Genomic DNA, 25,438 nt, shown 5'->3' with positions numbered 1-25,438 from the left:
TTGCCCCCAACAGTCTGGGTACTCATTTTAGCGACCTCGGAAGGATGCAAGCCTGAGTCGAGCTTGGGCCCTTTTGCTGGTCTTGAACTCGCAACCTTGTGGTTTTGAGTGAATGGCTGCAGTACAGGCATTTAACCACTGCGCCATCAGGCTGTACAGACAAATGCTAAAGGGGTGGCCTGCAGCCGCCCCTTTTCACACTGGATTGGGACCAAGGCAGCCTCGCCGGCAGCCCTGCAGCCCTGATCTGGCATTTTTCTGGGCCATGGAGAAGCAGCAAAATGATGCGCGTGCCAAAAAGGAGCTCCGAAATGGAGCTCCTTTCTGTGTCACTGGTAAGGTACCATAAGTAGTGGAGTGGTGACGTGTTTGGACATGTTGCACAGGATACATCATGGATACACGCCCCATGCGAGCGGGGCTGCATAATCATGGCAGCACTCACACGTAGTAGGGTTAGGGAGCGTACGGTTCCTGAGCGCTTCCTAACCCAACTATCAGCCCCATGCCGGCGCTTCCTGGCCCTCTGTCTTGGGCCATTGTTAACTTCAAAGCAGTTACAAAGAGATGCTAATTTGAAAAAAAAGGAAATTATTTTGGACAAGTGGGTGTTAGAATATTTCACTCTTTCATCCTACTCTATTTTCCTTATCTTAAAAGCCTTTCTGCCCTCCAACCAAATGTTTTTTGTTCTATGAGGAGGAAAAATTCAAGTGTCAGCCTCTTCTTAGAGGATGAGGTGGAAACAGATTCTTATGGTTGACTCAGTGGTCTACATCTACAACCTAGCATGTTGCACTGACAGAGTAGAACACTGTCATGTCACTTGATGCAAATACTCTTTAAGAATAATAAATAAAAATAAAGATTTCAGGAACCAAAAAGCAATAAAGGCAACTTATTGCAAGAGCAACTAAAGATAATTATAGTGAGTTTGCCATTAAAATGAAATTGAACTTCTGTGTGATAGTTGGGGAGCACCACAAAGGTACTTTTTCTTCCTAATGCCAAAAGGTGAACTGTCTATAAATAACACAAAATTTCACCTCTGCATGTGAGCCCCGACGAACAGTCTTCACCACAATACTTTTGTTCTTTTCTTCTATATCAAATCCATAGTCATCTTCTTCTGGCAAAACCTGGAATGAGTAATGGGAAAAAACAACACATCAGTCGTGAATCTGTAGACTATTTAACAAATTAATGAGTTTGGTCATGAATTATGCAACAGTCAGCTATCTGACTACATCTCCTTCTTCATGAGCCTCAGTATCAACTGGAAACAAAATCTTTATATCTGTTTCCATTACTTTACAGTAATAAATGAAAAAAAAGTTGTGAAGAACTTAACCATTAGAAGATAATAATGAGTAATATGCTTCTTTAGCCAACTATTTTCATCTACTCTTCTAAGTGACGAAGGTTTTCAATAATGTGATTGCTTGTTAAATGGGGTGACATATGCTCAGGAAGAAATACAAATAATGTTAAGTGTGCATTTTTTTAACTCTATACACAATGAACTGATTGCTACAAAAATCAGATCAAATAAAAACAGATTGAGAGTCAAACAGATTGAGAGCCAAATTAGACATGACAGTGGCAGGCATATGTTTCATTTCACATGCCTGCTCTAGAAAAGAGGAAGTGGAGAGGTCTTACCGTAAGTTTTAAAATAGCACAGAAGAAAGAGATGTTGACGCTTGTTCTTTCCCACCTTCATCTCCCCCTGCTCTGTCTGTGCACATTCCTCTATTCCATGTTTACCTCCCAGTATCACAGAGCAAAAGAGAAAAAGTCCTGAGCAATTAGCTTCAGGGAGTAGAGGGAGGTCCCCACCTTTCCTAGTTGCCACTTCACACTTACAAATAAGGAGACTGGGCACAGAAGACTACAGACAGGAGGAGGAATGTTTGGGACAACTACATCTCCACCATGTCCTGTACTCCATTTTAATATTAGCAAGGATGCAGGAATAACAAAGAGGCAGGGGGAGGGGAAGAAAGGAGAAAATAACTATCTCTGAGCCTCAACAGACCAGCATAAAGAGCCAGCCTCAAGCCAGAATGGAGGCATGGCGTCTGCACACTGGCCACTCGGATGCTGCCCGCATGCCACCCACCTGACTTGATGGCGGCTGGCATCATGCTGTGTCTTCAGCAGAGCGCTTACATGAGATGCACCAAAGAACCAGTGAAAAGGCTCCGCAGCAGCAACTAGGGCACCCATTCCACGGTTCAAAAAGGAGCCGCTTTTTGCAGCTTCTTTTTGTGCTGCAGAAAGGCCAGATTAGGGCCATGGTGTGCAACTGCCGTGGCCCCAATTGGCAAGGAAAAGGGCGGCATCCTGCCACCCTTTAGTGACCGTCTATACAGCCCCAGTCTGCTCTTCTTCCCATTTGCCTTGCTGTTCTCAGTGAGTTAATGAACTTTGGGTGGATTTGTGAGATTGGGAAAAGATGGTAGAGAGGGCGGGAGAGGGCAAAGCCTGGAAATCTCTTGTCAAAATCAGAACCAAAGAATAAAAGCTTGTAAAGTGCTCAACTTTGAAGTTCACAAAGTCAGTTTCCAAGTCTCTGTTCTTCATCCGAGTATTAGCATTTCTCGTTTACACATTTTAGTAATTCCCAAGTTAAAACTACTGTATGAGATTACACCCCTTGAAAACCCAGCAGCTTCAGCTCATTACATATATGGCAACAGTTTTGTTTGGAGGTGTGAGCTGATGGTCGTGACTAAGATTTGGATTGGCTCCTGAATGCATTTCTGTTCTTAACCTTTAAAACTCTAAATGGCTATGGTAAGAATCATTTTAGGCATGCTTCCTCCTATATAAACTGCAGAACTTGGGAAATTTACATTTTGGAAAGTTACATCTGGCACTACAACTCTCAGAAGCAGTGCCAAAAGTAACATTTTGAGCTGTGATGCAATATGTCCCTTATGCTAAGATGTTCAAATGGGGTTCTAATTTGACCCTCTTCTTTAATGGAAGCTAATTTGAGTACCCTAATTATGGAGCTCTATTAATGAAGAACATCAGTACACCATCTCTGTTGTTATTTTGCTTTTATCTCACCTGCACTACAGGGAAGAGGGAGAGCAAAGTTGAACCTTAACTTGAGGTTGTTAATTTTGGGCTAGTATGCTTTAATGTTTTTGCAATATCTGTGTTCTAAAAGCTTCGTTTAAGCATAGATTATAAAATCCTAATATATATATATATATATATATATATATATATATATATATATATATATATGTTGCCACAATATATGAAATGGTCATGCAATCTGCCAGGAATTAAACATCACCCCATCTACATTTATCTTGTTCCAGTTATAGTACTTCAGGACTGATTGAAAAGAGAGGAAAAGAGAGTCATCATGTTCTTATAGAATCAAGTTCAAAATCTTCAGGCAGACAGTATCTTTACAATTTCACAATAGTGTGCACGTTTTCAAGCTCTCTAGAATTCTTCAACAGACTAAGCCTTTTTTTAAAAAATGAGAGGGGCATAGAACTCAGAAAGTTGCACAATTGTGAAATTATGGTTGATTCTAATAAGAGCATTGTTCACATATGGATTTTGGCCTTTCTTTTGTTGTTACAGATCCTCATGGATACCTTTATTTTTATATGTTAGTATTAGTTCATCATCAATTTCCTTTTATTGCAATGGCTCATAATTTCAGAAAATTAAAGAAAAGAAAATATTGGCTTCAATCCTGTTGGTTAGTCCTAACTAGAGAAATTCCATTGAATTAATTGTTTAATAATGTATCAACATATTTGTTGTGTGCCTTCAAGTTGTTCCTGACTTAAGACACTGTTTTTCTCATTGGGGGGGGGGGGGATTTTCAGAACAGATCCCTTGAGTATGGGGAGGGTAGACTGTATCACAAGGTTTCCTTGACAAGATTTGTTCAGAGGAGCTTTGATATTGCCTTCCTCTCAGGCTACGAGAATGTGGCGTGCCCAAGGTCATCCAGTGGATCTCCATGGCCAAGCTGGAATTTGAACCATAACACCCAGAGTTGATTTCTATGATTAATATACATTCCCATCCACAAGAAAGGAGACACAAAAAACTGCAGCAACTATAGGACCATAGAACTAATCTCCCACACAAGCAAAATCATGCTCAAAATTCTGCAAAATAGACTCCAACCATACATAGAGAGAGAAATCCCAGAGGTCCAAGCAGGGTTCAAAAGATGAAGAGGCACTAGGGACCACACTGCAAACATACAATGGATAATAGAGTACATCAGGGAATTCCAAAAGAAAATTAACAAGTGCTTTATAGATAATAGTAAAGCCTTTGATTGAATAGATCGTGAAAGGCTATGGAATGCCCTTAAAGACATGGGAATGCCAGCACTTCTAATAATCCTGATGAAGAATCTGTATGTAAGAAAAGAGGCAATAGTTAGAACAGAACACAGAGAAACAGAATGGTTCCCAATTAGCAAAGGGTCAGACATGCATCCTGTCACCCTATCTTTTCAAATTGTATGCATAACGTATGATACGAAGAGTAGGCTTGAACACAGAAGAAGGAGGAATTAAAATAGGAGAAAGGAACATGAACAATCTAAGATATGCAGACGGCACAATACTATTAGCAGAAGACATTGAAGACCTAGAGTAACTAATTAGAAAGGTCAAGGAAGAAAGTGCAAAGGCAGGCTTACTGTTGAACATAAAGAAAACAAAAATAATGACCACAAAGGAGCTTATCAAATTCAATCTAGACAATGAAGAAATAGAAATAGTAAAAGAGTTCCTATACTTGGGCTCAAACATAGATCAGAATGAGGACTGCAGTCAAAAAATCAGAAGAAGACTAAGAAGAGAGAGAGCAGCTATGAAAGGACTAGAAAACGTCCTAAAAAGCAAAGATATACAACTAAGCACAAAAGTCAAAATCATACATGCAATTGTATTCCCCATTACCATGCATGGATGTGAGAGCTGGACAATTAAGAAAATAGACAAAAAGAAAATAAATTCATTTGAGATGTGGTGCTGGAGAAAAGTGCAGTGGATACCATGGAGAGCAAAAAGAACATACAGTGGTACCCCGGGATACGAATGCGCCGCCTTACGAAATTTCCGGGTTACGAAAAAAATATATTTAAAAAAACTGTTCCGCGTTACGAAAGTTTTTTCGGGTTACGAAAAAACTTTTGGTGCTTTTCGGCGCTATTTCGCACCAAATCGCGGCTTTTCCCCATTAGCGCCTATGGGTTTTTCGGCTTACGAAGCCTTTCGGGTTACGAAAGCGGCGGCGGAACGGATCATTTTCGTAACCCGGGGTACCACTGTATAAGTGGGTCCTAGAGCAGATCAAGCCTGAAATTTTCCTGGAGGCAAAGAAGACTAAATTGAGGCCATACTCACATCATGAGAAGATACGACTCATTAGAAAAGTCAATAAGAAGACCGCATGTTAGATGAATGGACTCAATTAAGGAGGTCACAGATATGAATCTGCAGAAACTGGGAAGAGTAGAGGAGGATAGAGGGAGCTATCTCATCCACAGGGTCGCCATGAGTTGAGATCTACTTGAGGGTGGTTAACAACAACCCCAGAATTAGATCAAATTGACTGAATAGTTCTATTCAGGTTGAGAATAACAACAGGAATGAGACAATTATTAAAGAATCAAATAATTCAATTCAATATAGAAACTGATACTCAGGTAGAAAATGACATTCTAAAGGTTGTATCTGAAGGCAAAGGGGAAAAACAACTTATATATGAGATAGTGGAGTGAAAGGGAGATAGCACAGGAAAAAAAATCTATCTCTGTGATGGGATCCTCCCCATGATCACTCTTGAAACAATGCTACAAAACAAAGAGTCCACTGAAACTAGGAATCTCACTGGTAAAATGTCTTGCATATTTTCAAGAGGCCTCACTTCATCTTCCAATACAAACCTGTTCATCCCCCATCCCCCAGATTCTGGTCATATGTTCTTGATTCAAGTGAAATTGGATGGGCGCATCCCCTCTCTGAGTTTGGAATTTTTCATTTAGCAAAGTTAAAAGATTGCTTGCTTCATTAACAAAAAGAATGTGATGCTTAGAACCACTGTTTTCCAAAGCCATTACATGAAGGCTATAATTAGCTTTACAATTCAAAATACATTCACATGGTGAAAGCCCCAGGAAACCTTGACCCTTAAGAAGTGAAACAAAAGAAAGCACTTGTGATATTATCTGATGATTTATAGCAGGCTTCAAATAGTATCAATGAAAAGATCAGTAGATTGTTTTAACCTCTTGTACATGAAAAATGGAACTTAAGAGGGCTTCACAAGATTAGTAGAATGTATAAAGCAATGCATTATGGGATGTGTGACTAAATGAATGGTAGCACTGTTTTTATTTATATATCAATTCATCTTCTCCCTAAAGCTTAATGTGGTAGGCTATTAGTATGTGTGTGCATTCAAATCATCTGTCAGTGTATGATAATCTTATGAATTTCACAGTTTTCTTAGCCAAGGAATACTCGGAAATATAGCCTACAGTACCTGGTTTTCCATCAAATACAAACCAGGGCTGACCCTCAATCAGTCACACGTCTAAGCCTGCTTTCATGGAAGCATCTCTATTGCTGACTGGGCTAACCATTTTTTTAAAAAAAATATGGGGGTGGGGTCCATTTCTGTTACAATAGGATGTCTATGCCGTTTGCTGCATAATCCAACTTAACATGAGCAAAATGTCCACCAGTAAACACACTCTATGACTCTAGCTTTGCTATGAATCTACAAGTTCTGTACTAACATGGAACATTTTCCAGAATCTTCCAACCTGCCACAAGCCATACAAGTATCTCACAGTGAAACTGGAACTGACTGGAAGATCACTACTTGATTTAAAAATAGGGTATGGTTCCTGAAGTGAGATGTGGATGTGTGCCTCTTATTTTAGAGGAAAATGTCACTCCCGGAGACATGATTCTTCTATTTCATATTTTAAGGACAAAGTGAAGCTGTAAAAACATAAGACTAGATGTGACCCATGAACCCTATGATTCCCAACCCTTCTGTAAGATCATCATCATAAGGCCTGTTTAGCAGTTCCTACTTTCAGAGATTAGGCAACTGGTGATTAGAGTCAAGTCCTTTTCTGTGGTGGGTCCACAACTTTGTCCTTTTATTATATTGCTACTCATGGAGCACAATGCCTACTTAGCTTTAGGTAGCTAGTCAAGTTCTTTTCATTGGCTTACTTAAATAGTATAACCAACTCACCCCTGTGAGTTCTTTTTTGTGCTACTGTGGCTTAAATTTTGTTGCATTTCTCTTGTTGCTATTTTAGCCTGTTGTTTCACTAAATATTTTATTACAGATTATATGAATTTATTGCTGGTTTTGAGTGTTTTATTGTGAACTGTCTTGGACTTAAAAATAATTGACGGCAGGTTATAAGTGCTTAAAATCAATCAATCCATTTTTTTTTAAAAAAATGCTCTATAGCTTTTATAAACAGCCATCTCTAAACCCATTTCAACTATTTCTTTCAGGATAAAACTTCCTGGAATTACCAACCCAAGAGCCTTACATTCGGGTTATGAAACATTGTTTATAAATTACAGAGGAAATATCCTGACATGGCTACATTTTTAGTATCTGGAAGTAAGCCTAAGCTTTAATTTTCCTTGAAGTATGCAAAGAATTTTGTATATTTTTTCAGCATGGCATGATTTATGTCCATGAACAGGAACAATTGCACAAACAAATGAAATTAAGTATTTGTTTGAAAAGTATTTGCTTCATACTGGAATAATTTTCCTTTGGCAACTACACATTTTACTTGGCAGAAAATATTTGCTGTTCCTTCCAGTGTAAGGTCAGAAAGAGGGATAAATGACTGGGGGTGGATAGAGAAAGTGCTAATTTCTCTATATGCAACTTGGCAATTACTGTAAAAATCTAGCATGTTGCCAAAGCCACAATAATCAGAAGATCTACCTTTCCTCTCATTTAAAACTAACTCTGGGAAAGGAATCCACATATAAGTGCTGCTGATGTTATACAGCAGATCCAGAAAAAGAATCTAGATGAAAGGGCTGATGATATAATATAATGCAGCCACACAGCTTAGAAGCACAAGAATAGCAGCTGTTCTTTAGATCTGCTGCCTACAAGACAAGTTTCAGCATGATGTGTCACTGGCTGACACTTACTTGTCTGTCTTGTCTGGTCTGTCTCATTCACTCAGCATTCTGAAGAGCAATGGGTGTTTTAATCTCCTTCTGTGACACAACTGAATGGTCCTCTAGGAGGTAGATGAACAACCTTATAAGATTTATCCAGTTGGAGCCAAATGTAAAACATTAGCAGACAGTATTATGTTGATGGCCCTTCTAAACCAGTAGCTAAGACAAAACCAAAGTTTTAACTGCTTTCAAGTTGACTTTGACATATGACAACCCTATGAAGGAGACCTCCAAGTCACCCTATCTTCAGCTGCCTTGCTCAGCTCTTGCAGATTCATGGCTTCTCTGATTGAATCTAACCATCTGGAAAGTGGTCTTCATCTTTTTCTATTGTTCTTAACTTTACCAGGCATTACAGTCCTTTCTAGTGAGTCCTTTCTTCTTGTGATATGGACAAAACGTGACAACCTCAGTTTAGTCATCTTGGCTTACAGAGAGGCTTAATTTGTTCAGGCTTAATTTGTTCTAGGACCCATTTGTTTGTCTAGGATATTCTCATAACTCCTCTCCAGCACCACATCTAAAATGAGTTGTTGTTTTTTCCTATCAGCTTTCTTTACTGTTCAGATTTCACAACCATACATAGAAACAGGAAATACAATGGCATGGACTATCCTAACTTTAGTATTTAATGATATATCTCTACACTTCAGAATCTTGTCTAGTTACCTCATAGCTGACCTTCCAAATACTAGTATTCTTCTTATTTCTTAACTGCAATCTCTGCTCTGATTGATGACTGAGCCCAAGTATGAAAAATCTTAAACTAATTTGATTTCTTCATCATCTACTTTAAAATTATGTATATTTTCTGTGGTCATTTTTCTTCTTTTCAGCTGCCTTTGCATGTTCTGCCTTGACTTTCTTCAATAATCTTTCCATATATGTGCTAGTAGTTTTCTAGCGGTGTGATCTGCATATCTTAGACTGCTGATGTTCCTTCCTCCGATTTTCATGCCTCCCTATTCCATGTCCAATACTGCTTTTTGTATATTCTTAACATACAAATTAAATAATAATAATAACAATAAAATTTTTATTTATATACCGCCCTTCCATCAGATCAGGGCGGTTTACAGCAATTAAAATACAGTGGACAATAAGCATTAAAATCATACAACAAATACAAGAAACATAAAAACAAAAGGCCCCAGGTTAGCCAGTCCCGTTGCCAGTGCGGCGGAAGGAGGTCTATAGGACCTTATTCAGGGAATGCAATTCCGAACAGGAAGGTCTTTAAGTCCCGTCTAAATTGGGCCAGGGAGGTAGCTGAGCGGAGCTCTATGGGCAGCGTGTTCCAAAGGGCCGGGGCGGCGATGGAAAATGTCCTCCTGGTAGTGGAGACAAACCTCGCCCCGGGAACCCTAAGTAGTTGCTGCCCAGATGTTCTGAGGGTGCGGGGCGGAATGTATGGGGAGAGGCGGTCCTTCAGGTATCCTGGGCCCAAGCCATTTAGGGCTTTATAGGTCATCACCAACACCTTATATTGCGCCCGGAAGCGAATGGGCAGCCAATGGAGATCTTTTAATACCGGTGTTATATGGCTGGCCCTGGACGTACCAGTGACCAGCCTGGCTGCCATGTTCTGCACCATTTGAAGCTTCCGGGTTTGGTATAAGGGTTGCCCCATGTAGAGTACATTGCAGAAATCCAGTCTCGAGGTTACCAGGGCGTGTACCACAGTTTCAAGGTCCCTCTGGGCCAGGTATGGGCGCAGCTGGCGAATAAGCCGAAGCTGATGACAGGTGCTCTTGACCGTCGCATTCACCTGAGCAGTCAGGCGAAGGGACGAGTCAAGAAGCACCCCCAGACTGCGCATGGAGTCCTTCACAGGGAGCGTGACCCCGTTCAGGACAGGTGGAACCACCGCCATTCCTGGACCAGGGGAACCTATCACGAGTACCTCCGTTTTCTCTGGATTCAGCTTGAGTCGGTTTTCCCTCATCCAGCCCATTACTGACTCCAGACAGGCCACGAGAGGAGAGACGCCATCCTCAGTCACTGCTTCAGTCGGAGACATAGAGAAGATTATTTGGGTGTCATCAGCGTACTGATAACCCCGCGCCCCATGTCTCCGGATGATCTCTCCCAGCGGTTTCATGTAAATGTTAAATAGCATGGGAGACAGAATGGCTCCTTGAGGGACCCCAGTTTTAAGGGCCCTCTCATCGGAGCACATGTCTCCCAGCTGCACCATCTGGGACCTCCCGGAGAGGTAGGACCGGAACCACTGGAGCGCAGTGCCCCCGATTCCCACCTCTGCCAGGCGCCCCAAAAGGATACCATGGTCTATGGTATCGAAAGCCGCTGAGATGTCCAAGAGCACCAACAGGGACACGCTTCCCCTGTCGATGCCCAGACGGAGATCATCGACCAAGGCGACCATGGCCGTCTCAACCCCATAACCCGCCCGAAAGCCAGTTTGAAATGGGTCCAGATAATCCGTTTCATCCAAGACCGCCTGAAGCTGGATTGCAACCGCCCTCTCGATCACCTTCCCCAAAAATGGCAGCAGTGAAACTGGCCGATAATTATTATATACCAGGGGGTCGAGGGAGGGCTTTTTTAATAAAGGTTTTATAATGGCCAATTTAAGATCGGATGGAAATTGCCCTTCCCTCAAAGATGTATTAATAATCCGGCGTAACAATAAAGTTACAGCCGGTCCCCCCTGGGCTGCTAGCCACGAGGGACAGGGATCGAGAGAGCAGGTTGTCTTCCGAACACTTCCGAGGATCTTGTCCACATCATCGGTACTTACCAACTCAAACCGATCCAGTTTAATAAAGTCCACGGAGGCCCTGGATATCTCTACTCTAGGTTCTGCCTGAATGTCGGCATTAAGACCTTCGCTTATCCGAGAAGTTTTATCCGCGAAGAAGTTATTAAATTGGTCACAGCAGGCCTTAGAAGGTTCAAGGATCTGGTTCAGGGCAGGAGGGAGCTGATAGCTCCCTGACTACCCTGAACAACTCTGCTGGACGCGACTCCGCGGACGCGATACGAGCACCATAGAACGAATTCTTTGCTGCTCGTATCGCCTCTCCGTAGTCCTCTAACAGTTGGGCTAGGAGAGTCTTGTCGTCTAAGCGAAGGTGTTTCCGCCAACGGTACTCTAGCCGTCGCAGCTCCCGCTTCCTTGCCCGGAGATCTTCCGTATACCAGGGCTTACGTTTGGAAGTGGGTCTGAGAGGGCGCTTGGGAGCGATACTGTGTATAGCCCTCGAGAGACCGGTATTCCAAATACCAGTCAGGGCATCAACAGAGTCGCCGTCACTTCCAACCATGTATCCCTCTAGGGCTTCCTGGAACCTATTGGGTTCCATTAGCCTTCGAGGGTGGACCATCCTAATAGGTCCACCACCCCCGGGAGGGATCTGGGTAGAGACCTTGATTTTCGCCTCAACCAGGAAGTGATCCGTCCATGGCAGGGGCGAAATATTAGATATTTCCACCCACGGATTTTCCGCATCAGAACAGAAGACCAAATCGAGAGTATTACCCGCACAATGCGTAGGACCCAGAATCAGCTGGGACAGGCCCATGGCCGCCATGGTATCCATGAATTCGCGAGCTGCACCGGGTGGAACATAGCTGGCCGTGAGGGAGATGTTGAAGTCGCCCAGGACAAGTAGCCTGGGCGTCTCCAGCATCAGTTCAGCGACCAGCTGTGTCAGCTCGTTAAGGGAGTCCGTTAGCGCACGGGGTGGCCGATACACCAACAGAATCCCTAGACTGTCCCTCGCCTTTAGGGTCAGGTAAATACACTCAATATAGGACGTCTGTCGGATGTGGTTCCTGGTGAGGGACACGGTGTTCCTATGTATCAAGGCCACACACACACACCCCCGCCCACCTAACCTGGGCTGGTCCTTCACCGAGAACCCGGCAGGCAGGGCCTGAGCCCACACAGCATCCCCTTCAGGCCCAAGCCAGGTCTCGGTAATGCAAGCCAGATCGCAACTTCGGTCCTCCAACAGATCGTGGAGGATGTGGGTCTTGTTGTTGATCGATCTGGCGTTGCACAGGAGCAGCGACAGGGTTTGTGGCACGGTTGGAGTGACCCTCAGGTCCCTTGGGTTGGGAGAGGGACAGCATCGATCTCACCTTCCCCTGGAACGCAAGTCCCTCCTCCCACCGCCATACCTCCCCCTGCCCCACACAACCTCAATAGGAGCTCCGCTCCTAGGGTGATAGAATACTGCCTTGCCTGGTCCCCTTGCTAACTGGAAACTATTTCATTTCTTCACATTCACTCCTAACAGTAGCCTCTTCTCCCGAGTACTGATTACACATGAGCACTATCTAACATTGTGGTACACCTATCTCTTTAAGACAGATCTAAAGTGTTCTCTGAAAAACATTCATATATGATGCAGACATGTGCAAAAAATTAGACATTAGAACATGTATGTCACATTCTCTTTATATGTTAAGATACAGGTGGCCTTTTGTATCCATTGGTTTTTGGTTCCAGGACACCCCATGGATACCAAAATCTGTAGATGCTTAAGTCCCATTATATACGTTGGAGTAGTAAAATGGTGTCCCTTATATAAAATGGCAAAATCAAGGTTTGCTTTTTGGATTGATTGATTGATTGTGTGAATATTTTCCAGCCATGGATGACTGAATCTGTGGATGAATAATTTGTGGATATGGAGGGGCATCATACACAATTTACATGTATCACATGTACTCCTAAATATTTCAGGCAAGAACAAAATGAGAATGGGATTTGGGACTTATTAACAAATGACATCATGGAGGTGCCTACTGGCATAGGAATCTGTGCTCGTTTTAAGAACCATCCAGTTTGCTGGAAAGGCATGGTTAAGAATCTTTTAAATAATTTTTAAAAATCACACAAACAACAGGGGTACATTACACTGCAGAAACCATGGTACACACAGTGATCATAAGAAGACTTGGATATGATATGCAGGGAAAGAGAAACATTTTTCAGTAGTGTAATACTGCTGTCAAAATATTGAGGAAATCGCAGTATCCCTGCAACAGAAGGGTAATCCACTGGGAAGATCTGTAGATGGTGCATAACAAATGAGAAACACATGGACTCTTTTGAAGGGGAGAACGAGGACTGATAGTTTAGAAAAGGCCTAGTAGAACTATTATTTTAACAACCTCCTGATATCAAATGACTCAATAAGTAGCATGATATCCATATATATACCACAAGGTTGAATGCTCAAGCAGAGAATTAAATTTAAGAATAGTATGAATTAGAAAAATACAACAATATATTTTTTTGCAATCTCATTGTGGTCTATTCAGTAAAAACAATAGCACTGATACAAAAGCCTGCTGTACTAAGAAAAAACAGTAGCATAAAAGCAATTTAATTCATCCATTAGGAAACACTTTCCCCCTTTAATGGACCTCTGGATTCTTTCCCAGCATCCTTTTTATTTTGGTGCTGACATGGGCTCTCTGATTACTTTACCCTTTTGCTGGTTATCAATGAGGGACTTTGGCCTATTGTCAGGAAATAAGACAAGTAATCAAGACTTACTAACAAATAGTGAAAGCTGACAGAATAAACATAACAGAATATAAGACACCAGAGCAGGTTAGGGACAAAAAATAGGTGCAAAGGAAGTTACTACTTTGTATGCATACAATTTAAGTTACAGCAAACACTTGAGTCCTGTTTAGGCATTCTATTTATAGATAAACTCAGCACACAGGAAGAGGAACAGAGATGAAAATATCAGATCTGCTACTCACCTTCACCTGGTCTCATCAGACTCTATGCCAAAAGATGACAAAGAAATTGTCTCTCCAAAGAGGCATAATTTCAGGATCCTACTTTTTTTCCTAGGGTTCTAAGATCTTTAGGGAAGCCTCTACGGTTGCTCTATATGGCCCAAGACAGGTGGGCCAAAAGGGGCGTGGTGGCAGCGATACTAGGGTTCTGGACTGTGCAGCAACAGCACGGACTGCTAGTATGTAATGGCGGCGCCCTGATGGCAGCATCCCATCCACACGGGCATAGCCACCTTGGAGTAAGGGACACGCAGCGTCCGCATGTTGCTGCACATCCATTACATCACAAGTGCTCCAGTGGTGCACCCGCGACATAACCCGAGTGCTGCAAGAAGAACCTGGAAATAATGGGTTCTTTTTATTGCAGAGGGACGTCACGCTGTTTGGTGGCTGCGGCGTCCCTCCGGCAAGGACGTTTCCGGGTGGTCTTTACTGTGTCTATGTATAGAGCCTGAGGGGGACAGGGGAGAAAGGGCAGTAGAACTGGTATATTTATGTCTCAGCAGAAATTAGATGCTCCATGTCAAATGTAATGTATTCCTGGGTACAGCCTTATTCATATGCCATACACATACTGTTTGAAGAAGGGAGACTATGCCCACAAAGTCACATGCACCAATGGTCCCACCCTTTGACATCAACATATTCAGTTTGATTTCAGCAACAGGATGTTTATGCATTAACAATTGAATTTCAAAAAGAGGTCTCAATCATGTGATATGTCTACATGTATTCAGCAGCTTACATTAGGTAAGCAGACATCATGATGAATGCCCAGATATCAAGGGAATGTGGAAAAGCCTATACACATTATGATACATTATGCTGGGACAGAACAAGTGGTGCGGGCTCATTATCCCTTCCTTTGTATGGTAGTTTACTTATGGGTAATACATAAATTTAGCACACATATTTTATTTATTTATTGCATTTATCTCTCACCTTTCTCCCAAATGGGTTTCAAGTATCCCTTAAACTTTCTCCAGTAGAAATGATGCAGGAAAGTATGCAGCACTACTCTTGGGAAGACTACTGACACACAAACCTACTGTCCTGACTTGATTCAGGGTATACTAACTCTTTCTGACATTGTAAGGAGGTGTCGTTGCAACATAGGGCCAAAACACACTGCAGACATAGGGGCTCTACAGATGCCTCAGATCGGTGTCTCCGTAGAGCACAAAAAGGAACTGGAAAAACCGAACCCTTTTTGTGCCCTTGAAGGGGCACCACAGCCGCTGCACAGCTTGATTACGACCCTTTGGTGCAGTGCTGTTTGGGCTCTGCACCAAAGGGGCATCATCATGGTGCATGCCGTCTGAACGGGCACACATCAAGATGACGCCCGGGCAGCGCAGTGAGGGCTGTGATCGTGGGGACGCTCAGTCCTCACCCCACCCACAGGCCGGCGCTTTTTGCTGATCTGTAAAAGGCCATAATCCGGTTTGAGATCCAGTTTGAGATCAGTGCCTGGGAATTCTGGGAACTACAGTTTGTTTTGGTACCAGAGCTCGCTGACAGAGAAGGCTAACACAGATCCCACAATTCCCTAGCACTGAGCCAAGGCAGTAAAAATGGTCTTAAACTGGATTGTTTCTGCAGTATATTTTGGCTCACAGTTGCAGCTGCAGCGGTGCACTGAGAGGAACATTTTTTTTTCCTCTAGTTCTTTACAACATGTGAGTCCTCTCTACCTACACACATGCAAACAGCTTTTGATAAAGGTAAGGTCTTTTGTTAGAATTAAATATATATCTTCTGATATTTTTTTCCCCTTACCAACAAGCTTTTTGCTAAAATGTTTTCGATGAGCTTGAAATCATTCCGCAACGGCTTGCTCTTAGAACTTGTACCTTCCATCTCCTCATCAGCATGAAAGCGGAAATACTGAGACTCATCTTTGAATTCACTCTTCTCCAACACTAGAAACCAAACGTTGGGAAGAAAATGAGAGAAAAAATTATAAAAGGTCATTGTCCACCTCATATAAGATTTTAATAAAATAAACACATAACACTGCCCCCACGAAATTAGGTATTTTATTGAGGTTTCCCCCTGCAGAAGAGGCAGAAAAAATGCTTCTCTAAGGTGTTAAAAATTTTATGAAAGTGAAATAGATATTGGCATGGAATTAATAAAAACTTAGTTAAAAAAAGTTGGGGAGAAAATGAAAAGGTTATAAAAGACTATTGTCCACCCCATATAGTATTTTAATAAAATAAACACATAACACTGCCCCCATGAAATTAGACATTTTGTTGAGGTTTTTCTCCCCCTCTCTCTGCAGAAGAGACAGGAAAAAGCAATGCCTCTCCTGCATGGTGTTAAAAATTTCATGCAGGTTGGATGGAGATTGGAATGGCATTAATAAAAAAAATGTCTTAATTTTAAAATAATGAACTGTGAATGAATCACCGACATCAGCCCCAGTCAATTAAATATAGCTTTTAAAGCTGTTACACACAGCAGCCAGATCCCCAACTGCATGGAAATAGATGATGGGATTTTGGTATGTCCATTCTCTCTTGCCATATATATGGAAACATTTTGGGTGGAAAGGTGATATGTTGCACCTCATTAGGAGTCACTGCAAGGCTTTCTCTGTGCATTCAGTTTTTAGCCCATCACAATGGGAAATTTCATATGGATAATAAAACTTGTTTCGTTTTATTTTAAAAAGTATCTGTCAACTCAAACTCATTTTCCCCCTTTCAGGATAATACATCATTGGTATTGTGCCAAGTGAAGAAAAGCAAAAGATGAAAATAATAATAAATGTGACATACAATGTAAGCTATTTGCTTAAACCTTCGTCTCTGACCATCCCCAACTATCTTACTTGACTGCTTTTAGTCTCTCTTTCCTAGTTTTCTTTCACCAACTAAAAGTGCAAGAGAGCATGTGATGCAATCATAAGAGGATGACACTAAATCAAAATTGCCATTTGATCTCTTCTACATGGTCCATTAGTGTCAAGAGCTCTTGGGGTTTAAGCCAGACTGCCCATGCAGTGAGTCACTAAGCTGTGTATTGAATTATCTGGACCACTCAGACAAGTTGTAGAAACATTTAGAGAGGAAAGAGCAGAGCATAAAGAAGTTATTGTGCATCTGGACTACAACCCCTAGAATCTTTCAGCCAGCAAGCTGACTGACCATGCTGGTTGGAGCATTATAGAAGTTGTAATCCAAACTTTTGCAGGTTCTGGGAAACTTTATAAAAGTTCCTATTCTGGTGGAATCTTACTTGAACAAGATGGTCCTTAAGTGTTTTGATGTGTTCCTGTACCCCTTGATTGTTCTTCATTCTAGCTTTTGGCACATTCAGCCCTATGTTTTGTACTTCAGCCCTCACTTAATCACTGGTACTCACTTCTCCCTTGCTCTTTAAGCCTACCTCTTGATTTCTCTTTTCAGACCTGACTTTCAGATGCAACCCAGCAAATCCCAGACTGCTGACCACAGACCAGACCATCGGATGGCTTCATTTAATATATTCTTAAAATTCCACTCCAAAATATAAGTATTTTAGACATAGAACCAAGCAACTGTTTTTATGTCCCACTTCTGTCCGACTTTTATTTTTCAGATTGCATCCTATCTTTCAACCAAAAGACATGCAAGGCAGCTGGATACGATAATAGATGGACAAACTAATGATAGCAGGTAGGCAACACTATTTGGAAGTTTCAATGTGGAATAACAGTGCATGAAATATACAGCATGCAGTTCTATATAGATTTTTTTTTGTTTTCTTAAAAGTAACTATCTTCCTACCTACCATATCTACATCTTAGTCAGGACCACAGGAGAGTGACTATTTAACCTTTCCTCTCCCACATGCTAAATAATGACATTTTAAAAGTACTCATCAGCGTTAATGTGATCTCTTCCTCCTCCTTCCCATTTGCTATTTAGTTCCAAAAGGGCAAGTTTTTTAAAAAAAATTCAGAACAGTGTCAGGGAAGGGTATAACTAGGCATCTCTTTCTTTCACACTGTGATCCTGAGGTTTCAATCCAGGCTAAATAAGGTGCAAGCTTTATTTTACATGAAGAAAACTTCATATTAAACTGCATACTATGCATTTCAAAAATGTGTAGCTCAACGCTGGGTGACTAAGGATGGAAGACAGAATTCTGAGCTAAACATTCCAGCATGACAAATTGTATGTTCCAATCACCAATGTATGACTCAAGTTTACACACTGCTTTGCATGTGCATACAATATTTTGCAAGTCACAAAGGATGTACAGATGGATGCTAATGATCCATGACACACTTCTATATAGCTCTCAGTCCCACCTCTCCACTTCCACAGAGTTTTCAGTTATCACTTCCCATATCCTGCTAGACCCCATGGGACAAACTTGTTCTCCTTGAAGCACATCTAACATACTGTCCCTGAAGACAGGAATGGGCCTAGGTTTTGCATCACTGACACAGAATCCGAAATATCCAAGGAAGGACACAAAACAACGGCTGCTTTTCATCCACAGCTTGGATCAAATCCAGATTGTAAACATAGGTCCATTGTGAGGCTTCCAAAGGCCAATCAACTCCATAGAAAGAGAGGGAATGGCTATAGCACTAAATTAACTCTTCAGCTGTTTCTTTCTTTTGGCAATTTTAAAGTCATTTACTTGGCTGGGATGCAATGAACTCATTTAAACACATTTATCTGCCTTCATCTTCTGATACTATGTCACAGGTTGCTACTACTACAGCCATCATACAAAAGGTTTTTAATAGTTACGTACATATAGCCCTGCATACTACTCTAATCCTCTACAGTTGAGCCTGCTTTTTCCACTTTGCTCAGCAGTCTTGAGTGTTTTTGTTCTTTAATAAAACTTCTCTACTGCTGCCACTGCTTGAAATGTTGTGCTTGTATTATTTCTTCCATTACTAATACTCACAAGTAAGTGCCAATACTTTTGTAGGTAAAGTGTAGCACCACAGATGGATGGCACAGAAGTATCAGTATCAATATATGTTGTATGCATATCTATCTATATGTGGATTTGTAGACTTAAGACCCTAACACAACATGCCCTCATCTAAGAGGATAATACTATCTTCCACTAAATGAAGCTGGAAACAGTGTTCTAAACTGTCACCTTGGATGCAGCCCAGTTTCATCTTTGGCAACTAAAGAAGGCAGAATCCAGAATGTTTTGCTTATGTTACATTTTTCAACCGTGTTTGTTAATTACTTCAATAAATTTATAAATATAGACATATAATCATTTCACAAATGTAGAGTAACTACTTCCAGGAATTCCCTTTTGCTTATCTTTTTAAAAAATATTAAAGTGCTTATATCACAAGCTGTATAAAGCCTTACTCATAGTGTCTCCACTGATTCAAAACATTTCAAACGAGTCAAATGTTATTTTTCATACATGGCAGTTCAATGAATTAAGAAACAGCATCCTGTAACTCTCAGGTTCATATCTAGCGCCAGCCTTCACACATTTCCCCTTCAACCATCCAGCACATAATAGCTGGGGGTTGGGAACAGAAAGAGAAGAAGGGAATGATTTATCATACATTCATCAGAGCTGTCTGACAAAGGTGACAGGATCTAAAACTGCTGAGTCTTCATATGGTTTAGGTTTGTTGTATTACAGACAAAGGAAGAATGCAGGAAACTGGTGAATGCAGGGAGATTAGCTTTTATTTCAGGGGAACTCTTCCTGAAATGCTCACACAAATAATATAGGGTGGAAATTGCAACTGAGACATAAACTATAGTGCTGTGTTTCTAAGGCCAACTGAGTTTAGCCTTCTCATTCACATGAAGCATTTTCTATATAAAGGTTCCTTAAAAAAAATTTTTTTTTCAAGTACTGGTATAGCTGAACATTGCCATGGCCAAGCAGAGAGAGAGAGGAACTGAATTTTCCTTTGCTTATAGATGATGCAGAGACAGTAGTTATCAAACAACATGTGTATTATTATTGAAATTTGCTGAACAATGGTATGTCTTACTTATCACTAATTCTTTCCCACTCTAACTAAGTGGCTGCTTTCAAAGACTGACCAGACACTAAGGCCTGAAACAGATGGGCCAAAAGGTCTGCCAACAGGCCATGTTGGTGATGTGGTGTTTAGATGATGCATGCCCACAAACTGTGTAGAAGCCATGCCAGGAAAGCCCTAAGGTGACCCAAACCGGGCTGCAAAACCTGCAGCAATTGGGGTGGGTTTTGCCCCGTTTTCTTGAGTCCCTGTCAGCTCGAGGCCCATGTCTCACTTAGAACCTTATTTTCCAGCTAGAAAAAAATTCCACTTTTACAACTGTCTCCCGTAGGAAGACAACTGAATCACTACCACATCATATGGTAAGGCATAGAGAAAGCCATTACTCTCCAGCTCCATTTACGCTTTGTTTTCTCATGCAATAAGACTCTTCCTCCAACTGTAACCACACACTCTTAATGTAAGTGTATAAATTATGTTGCCCCTTCCTGATGTTGCTTGACTGGTACTCCAGGCAGCCCTAGCCAGTATAACCAGTTGTGAAAGAGAATTCCCACCTCTCTTCCAATGGAATCTCAACTTCTGTCCTCACTCTATTCACCTCAGCAATATCAAAATGGCAGAGTACATAAACTTCCATCCTTGTATCAACCTCTGCATATTGAACACAAAGGCCAGAAAGAGCCATCTGTCTGTCTTCATTTCTACATACTAGGGAACTGTGTTTTATCAGTAAAGAGAAGAGCTGGGATTGTGTCCCAGAAAGTCATTTGGATAAGTAAGGAAAGTGGGAAGAAAGTAAAATAGCTGAAACTGGTGAAGCAAGAAAAGACAGGTAATATTGACACTGTCAACTGTAAGTGAAGGTGCACTCACTATGCGCTGTCTGGCAGGAAGTTACATACGTACAAAAGCAAAAGGCACACAGAGGATTGGTGACAAGCATGGCAAAAACAATTAATTGGACACAACAATGGACACCCAAAGATTTGCAGGAGTAGTACAAGGTTGCATTGGCCTGGAAGGGGTGTGTTTCAAGTCTGCCACTAGCTGATAGGAGGAAACTTTGCAGTTACCTGACAGAAAGACTCAAAACTCGTATTCAAGTATATACAGAGAAGACAAAGCAGTCAGACAATTGAAGTATTGGGGCTCCGATGTTTGTATCACAGAAGCCGAATTTAGAGCTGTTTCCATGATTTTGTGCTGGTGGAATGTTATGCAGTAGAAAGACTTGCCACCTTTCCTGCTACTGAGACAATGAGGGGTTCCTGTTAATTGCCTAAGATAAGAGGATATTGATGAATTACCATGGTGCATGAAGCCATTGTTGCAGAATCCAACACCCAGCACGACAGCTTCCTCCCTTGTCTGACAGTCTCCCTAGTAATAAGAAAAGACAAATGTTACACCTCAAATCACTTCCTAACTCACACAACATCCCTTTGGCCTGTGACTGGGGCCCCAGCTCTCAAATTAGCACAATGCTCTTTGCAAAGAAACAGTAATAAGCAATTAAAACAGGATTCCCTTTGCTTCAGTCCCATTCATTCCTATATATAGTACTGCCTGTCTTCCACAGGGATGGGAAGGACCAAGACCAGAGCTCCGGGAAGCAGCTATTTCAACTGCACAAATGTAGAGGTTGTTCTTAATTGGGAACGGCAATAGTTTGAATTCACTACTCATTGGCTACAGATAATAAAACATCTCTTCAGAGCAAGAGGCAGCTAAACACATGGAGGACTGGGGGGGGGGGGGTGAAGATTACATATTACAGGTTGAGTCTCTCTTATCCAAAATGCTTAAGACCAGAAGTGTTTTGCATTTTGGATTTTTTCAGATTTTGGAATGAGATCTCTTGGAGAAGGGACACAAGTCTAAACATACAGCTTATACACATAGCCTAAAGGTAATTTTATACAGTACTAATATTTTAAATACTTTTATGCATGAAACAAAGTTTTATACTCTGAACTGTCAGAAAGCAAAGGTGTCACTATCTCAGCCACCCATGTAGACAATTTTGGATTGTGGTGTATTTTGGATTTGGGAATTCCAGATAAGGGATACTCAACCTGTAGAGGTTATTTTAAATATAATGTTCTTATAACACACTTTCTCTAAAACCCAGCTTAACTAAATCAACATTCAAGCACCACAACACAGTATATTATTGTAATTTGAAAGTTAGTTCATAAAATTCCCAGGAATGATGTAAAAGATCTTCTGGATGAACTGCAAAAACAGAAAGACATATTTGTTTTCTTGTGTGGGGACTAATTTATCCACACAGGCATTTGTGTGGGTTGTACAGCTTCATCTGCCAAACAATTCATATAGGCTTCTTTCATTGTGACTTGGGCAATTTTTATACCATCAAAGCATTTGTTCCTTCCCACCAAAAAACAAATCCCATTGGGATCAGCGTAATGTTTCCCCCACTTGAACATATTCTCTTCTCTAAGGATATCAGGGACTATGTCACAATTCAGAAAGCAATGTGGGGTTGTGTGTGTGCGTGTGTGTGTAGGATATCCACCCTCCTTTCTTTACACACACTTCAAAATGGTACAGTCAGTAACACTGTGCTATAATCTAGAAGTAATTAATTATGAATAACTAGTTGCATTGTTTCTTTCAATAACAATATTGGGACTGTTAACTCAGAAAGGTACTTATTATTATAATTAACCTTTATTTATGAAGCGCTGTAAATTTACACAGTGCTGTACATGCAATCTTTTTAGTTAGACGGTTCCCTGCCCTCGGGCTTACAATCTAAAAAGACATGACACAGAAGGAGAAGGGAGTGGTGGAGGGAAAGGGTAAGAGGTCCAGCAGTTCCTCTCTACCTCCAAGGCCTGGACCAAGGCAGATGGACTGGAGGGAGGGCTTGGCTTCAAAATGGATGGTTAATCATTTTCCAGGGAAAATACATACTCTCATTCCTTTTGTGGAATAACACCAACTTTTTTGCTACTTTTACATTTAGAGGGTTACAATCTCATTACGTAGTGAAGGAATAACACAACAGGAAAGAATTCTTCCCAAATCAAACTAGCCAATAAGCTTGGATGGAAGGGAATATTTTGAGATATTCTGTTTTGAGATCTTCCATGGAGGCCCTTCTCTCTGTTCCACCACCTGTATTGGTATATCTGGTGAGAACACAGGAGAGGGCTTTCTAGGTGGTTGCTTCCAGTCTCCAGAACTTCCTTCCTAGAGAAATCAGACTGATGCTCTTCTTGCTATCCTTTTGTATGCGGGTGTATGCTTTTTTGTTTCTGCAAGCCTTCAAGAGCTGGCTGCTGAGAGGGAAAGGACATTTTATGTATGGTCTTGTTTGTATTTGTTTTTGTTTTTGTTTTCTTTTAATGGTTTGTTTTAACTGCTTTTAATTTTATGGATAGCTTACCGTATACACTCGACTATAAGTCAACTTCATGTATAAATCCAGGGCAGGTTTCTGGCCAAAATTATGGATTTTGATATGACCCGTGGATAAGTCAAAGCTAAAACTTAGAGGCATGTAACAAAAGACCTATAAGGATGAAGCAAAGGAAAAGAGTGCCAAAGAAATTACAAAATTCCAGCAGGCATAACTGTTTGTGCAATCACTAAAAGCTGGATGGCTGAGAGAGTAGAGGAGGGTCAGTGCTTCCAAAACAGATTACATTCTTGCCTTTCACCAGGGGATGGTTCCTATTTTAATAAGAGTTAAAGTACAGAACTTACATTGATTCATGGATAAGTCAATTTAGGTTTTTTGGGTCACATTTTCACAAAAATTTCTAGACTTATACATGAATATATACAGTAATTGTATTTTTAACGTTTGTACACAGTTGTACCTATTTTTTGTAACCCCTCTTGAATCCCAAAGTGTAAAAAAGGCAGGATATAAATGCATATCATCATCACCACCACCAACTCCAGCTAAAATTCTATTTATTGGTAAAGTCCAGTATACTTATTAGCATCAAGATGACACAACTGTGTACAGTCTCCAACTGACAGTTATAGTTACTACCTGATAGAATTGAAAGATATAGTAGTTAGTCTGTAGAATCAGTATGTAGAGATCTTCTAGCACCTTTGAGACTAACTGAAAGAAAGAAGTTGGCACCATGACCTTTTATAGACTTAAATCTACTTCCTAAGATGCATTTGAGGAAGTCAACAAGCTTGTGGTTGTCTTCTTATTGTTTCTTAATCTCGGCAAAGAAAAAGAAGAAAATTAAGGACTGGGGCTGTTTCACTACCTTAGTTTTTGTGAATCAGCTGTTCTTCCTTGGAAGCAAAAGCAGAAGAAAGCAGCTGGGCAAGAATGGAAAAGGAAACTAAATAGCTTGGGTAGCATCAATTTTCTTTTCACAACCGGCTGCTAAATTAAAAGTATTGCTTGGAAGGGAAATTGACAGTGGCAACTTTCTTACTAGGAAACACAGTAGGTACTGGGTGCATGTAGCAACAGCTAATAGGTGCAAGAAGTATAGAAATATTAGTAGCTCAGATTCTTGATTTAAAAGATGATGAGTAGAGCAGACCTGTGTGATTTGATACTTCTGTCTTTCAGATCTGTACATTTTTAATTCAACAACAGAATACAGTATCTGTAACTGAAGAGACAACTATATTTGCAAGGGAGTCAAAATATAAAAATTTCAAATATTGAACAAATCTATTTTGCAACTCCGGTCAATCACAGGGTAATTAATAAATATTAACCAAAACTTTTTGACACTAATATAATTTCTAGGCTTAACATGCATCTGTTCCATTTCAGCTTCCTGCCACATGGCTATTCTCAGCCTCAAGAGTTGGAATTATTCTTATCAGGGAAAAGAATGAGTTCATCGTACATAAAGTCACAATTTAACTTTACCCCCATACTGTCTTTCAATTGAAGAGGAAGTTGGTTTTTTTTTTTGGGGGGGGGGGGGGTTACCACCATTCTTTAGTTAGCCTTTGGGAACTCAGTTTGTTTATATGTACAAAGCATGCACAAATCTTAGAGAAGAACACTTCTCCAGCAAACTTGACTTGTAGACCTGACAGTGCAACTTGGCTTCAGAATTTATCTCTTGCAAAACATCAGTTTTCGGGTCAAAGAAGCAACTAAAAATAACATTTCAAATCCTTCTTGAAAACATCAAGATATAATACAAATTCCTTCTCTAATGGAAAGAGAATAAGCAATAGTAGCATTAGTAAATCATTGTAGAACACTGAGATATCAGAATTATTATTATTATTATTATTTTGCATCTGTGCATGAAGAGAAGTAACCTGTGGCTGGAATAATAGCACAAGAGGAACAGCTTCATACATCATGAGTTAGATCTGACACAAATGCACATAACAATGTATTTCAAACCACTTGATTTTTTTACTACCACTCCCAGAACTCCTAGCTATCAGCTAT

At 40.8% G+C, this 25,438-nt stretch overlaps 1 protein-coding gene across 3 annotated transcripts in view; it reads right to left on the bottom strand.

Annotated features, from left to right (window-relative positions):
• PREX1 (phosphatidylinositol-3,4,5-trisphosphate dependent Rac exchange factor 1) overlaps positions 1-25,438 on the bottom strand; it is a 288,057-nt gene that overhangs the window by 64,698 nt on the left and 197,921 nt on the right. For all 3 annotated transcript variants that reach the window (XM_089513873.1, XM_089513874.1, XM_089513875.1), the window contains 3 exons: positions 21,321-21,393; positions 15,807-15,949; positions 1,047-1,139 (listed from right to left, as the gene is read on the bottom strand). In XM_089513873.1, the coding sequence (XP_089369999.1) occupies positions 1,047-1,139; positions 15,807-15,949; positions 21,321-21,393 (309 nt within the window). The remainder of the gene's footprint in view (positions 1-1,046; positions 1,140-15,806; positions 15,950-21,320; positions 21,394-25,438) is intronic.

This window comes from Sceloporus occidentalis, unplaced genomic scaffold (genome assembly GCF_023333645.1).
Source record: "Sceloporus occidentalis isolate IW3139 unplaced genomic scaffold, rSceOcc1.0.p SCAF_3, whole genome shotgun sequence".
Classification (NCBI taxonomy): Eukaryota; Metazoa; Chordata; class Lepidosauria; order Squamata; family Phrynosomatidae; genus Sceloporus; species Sceloporus occidentalis.
Note: the sequence above shows the minus strand (reverse complement) of the source record. Positions and strands in the feature narration are given on the sequence as shown.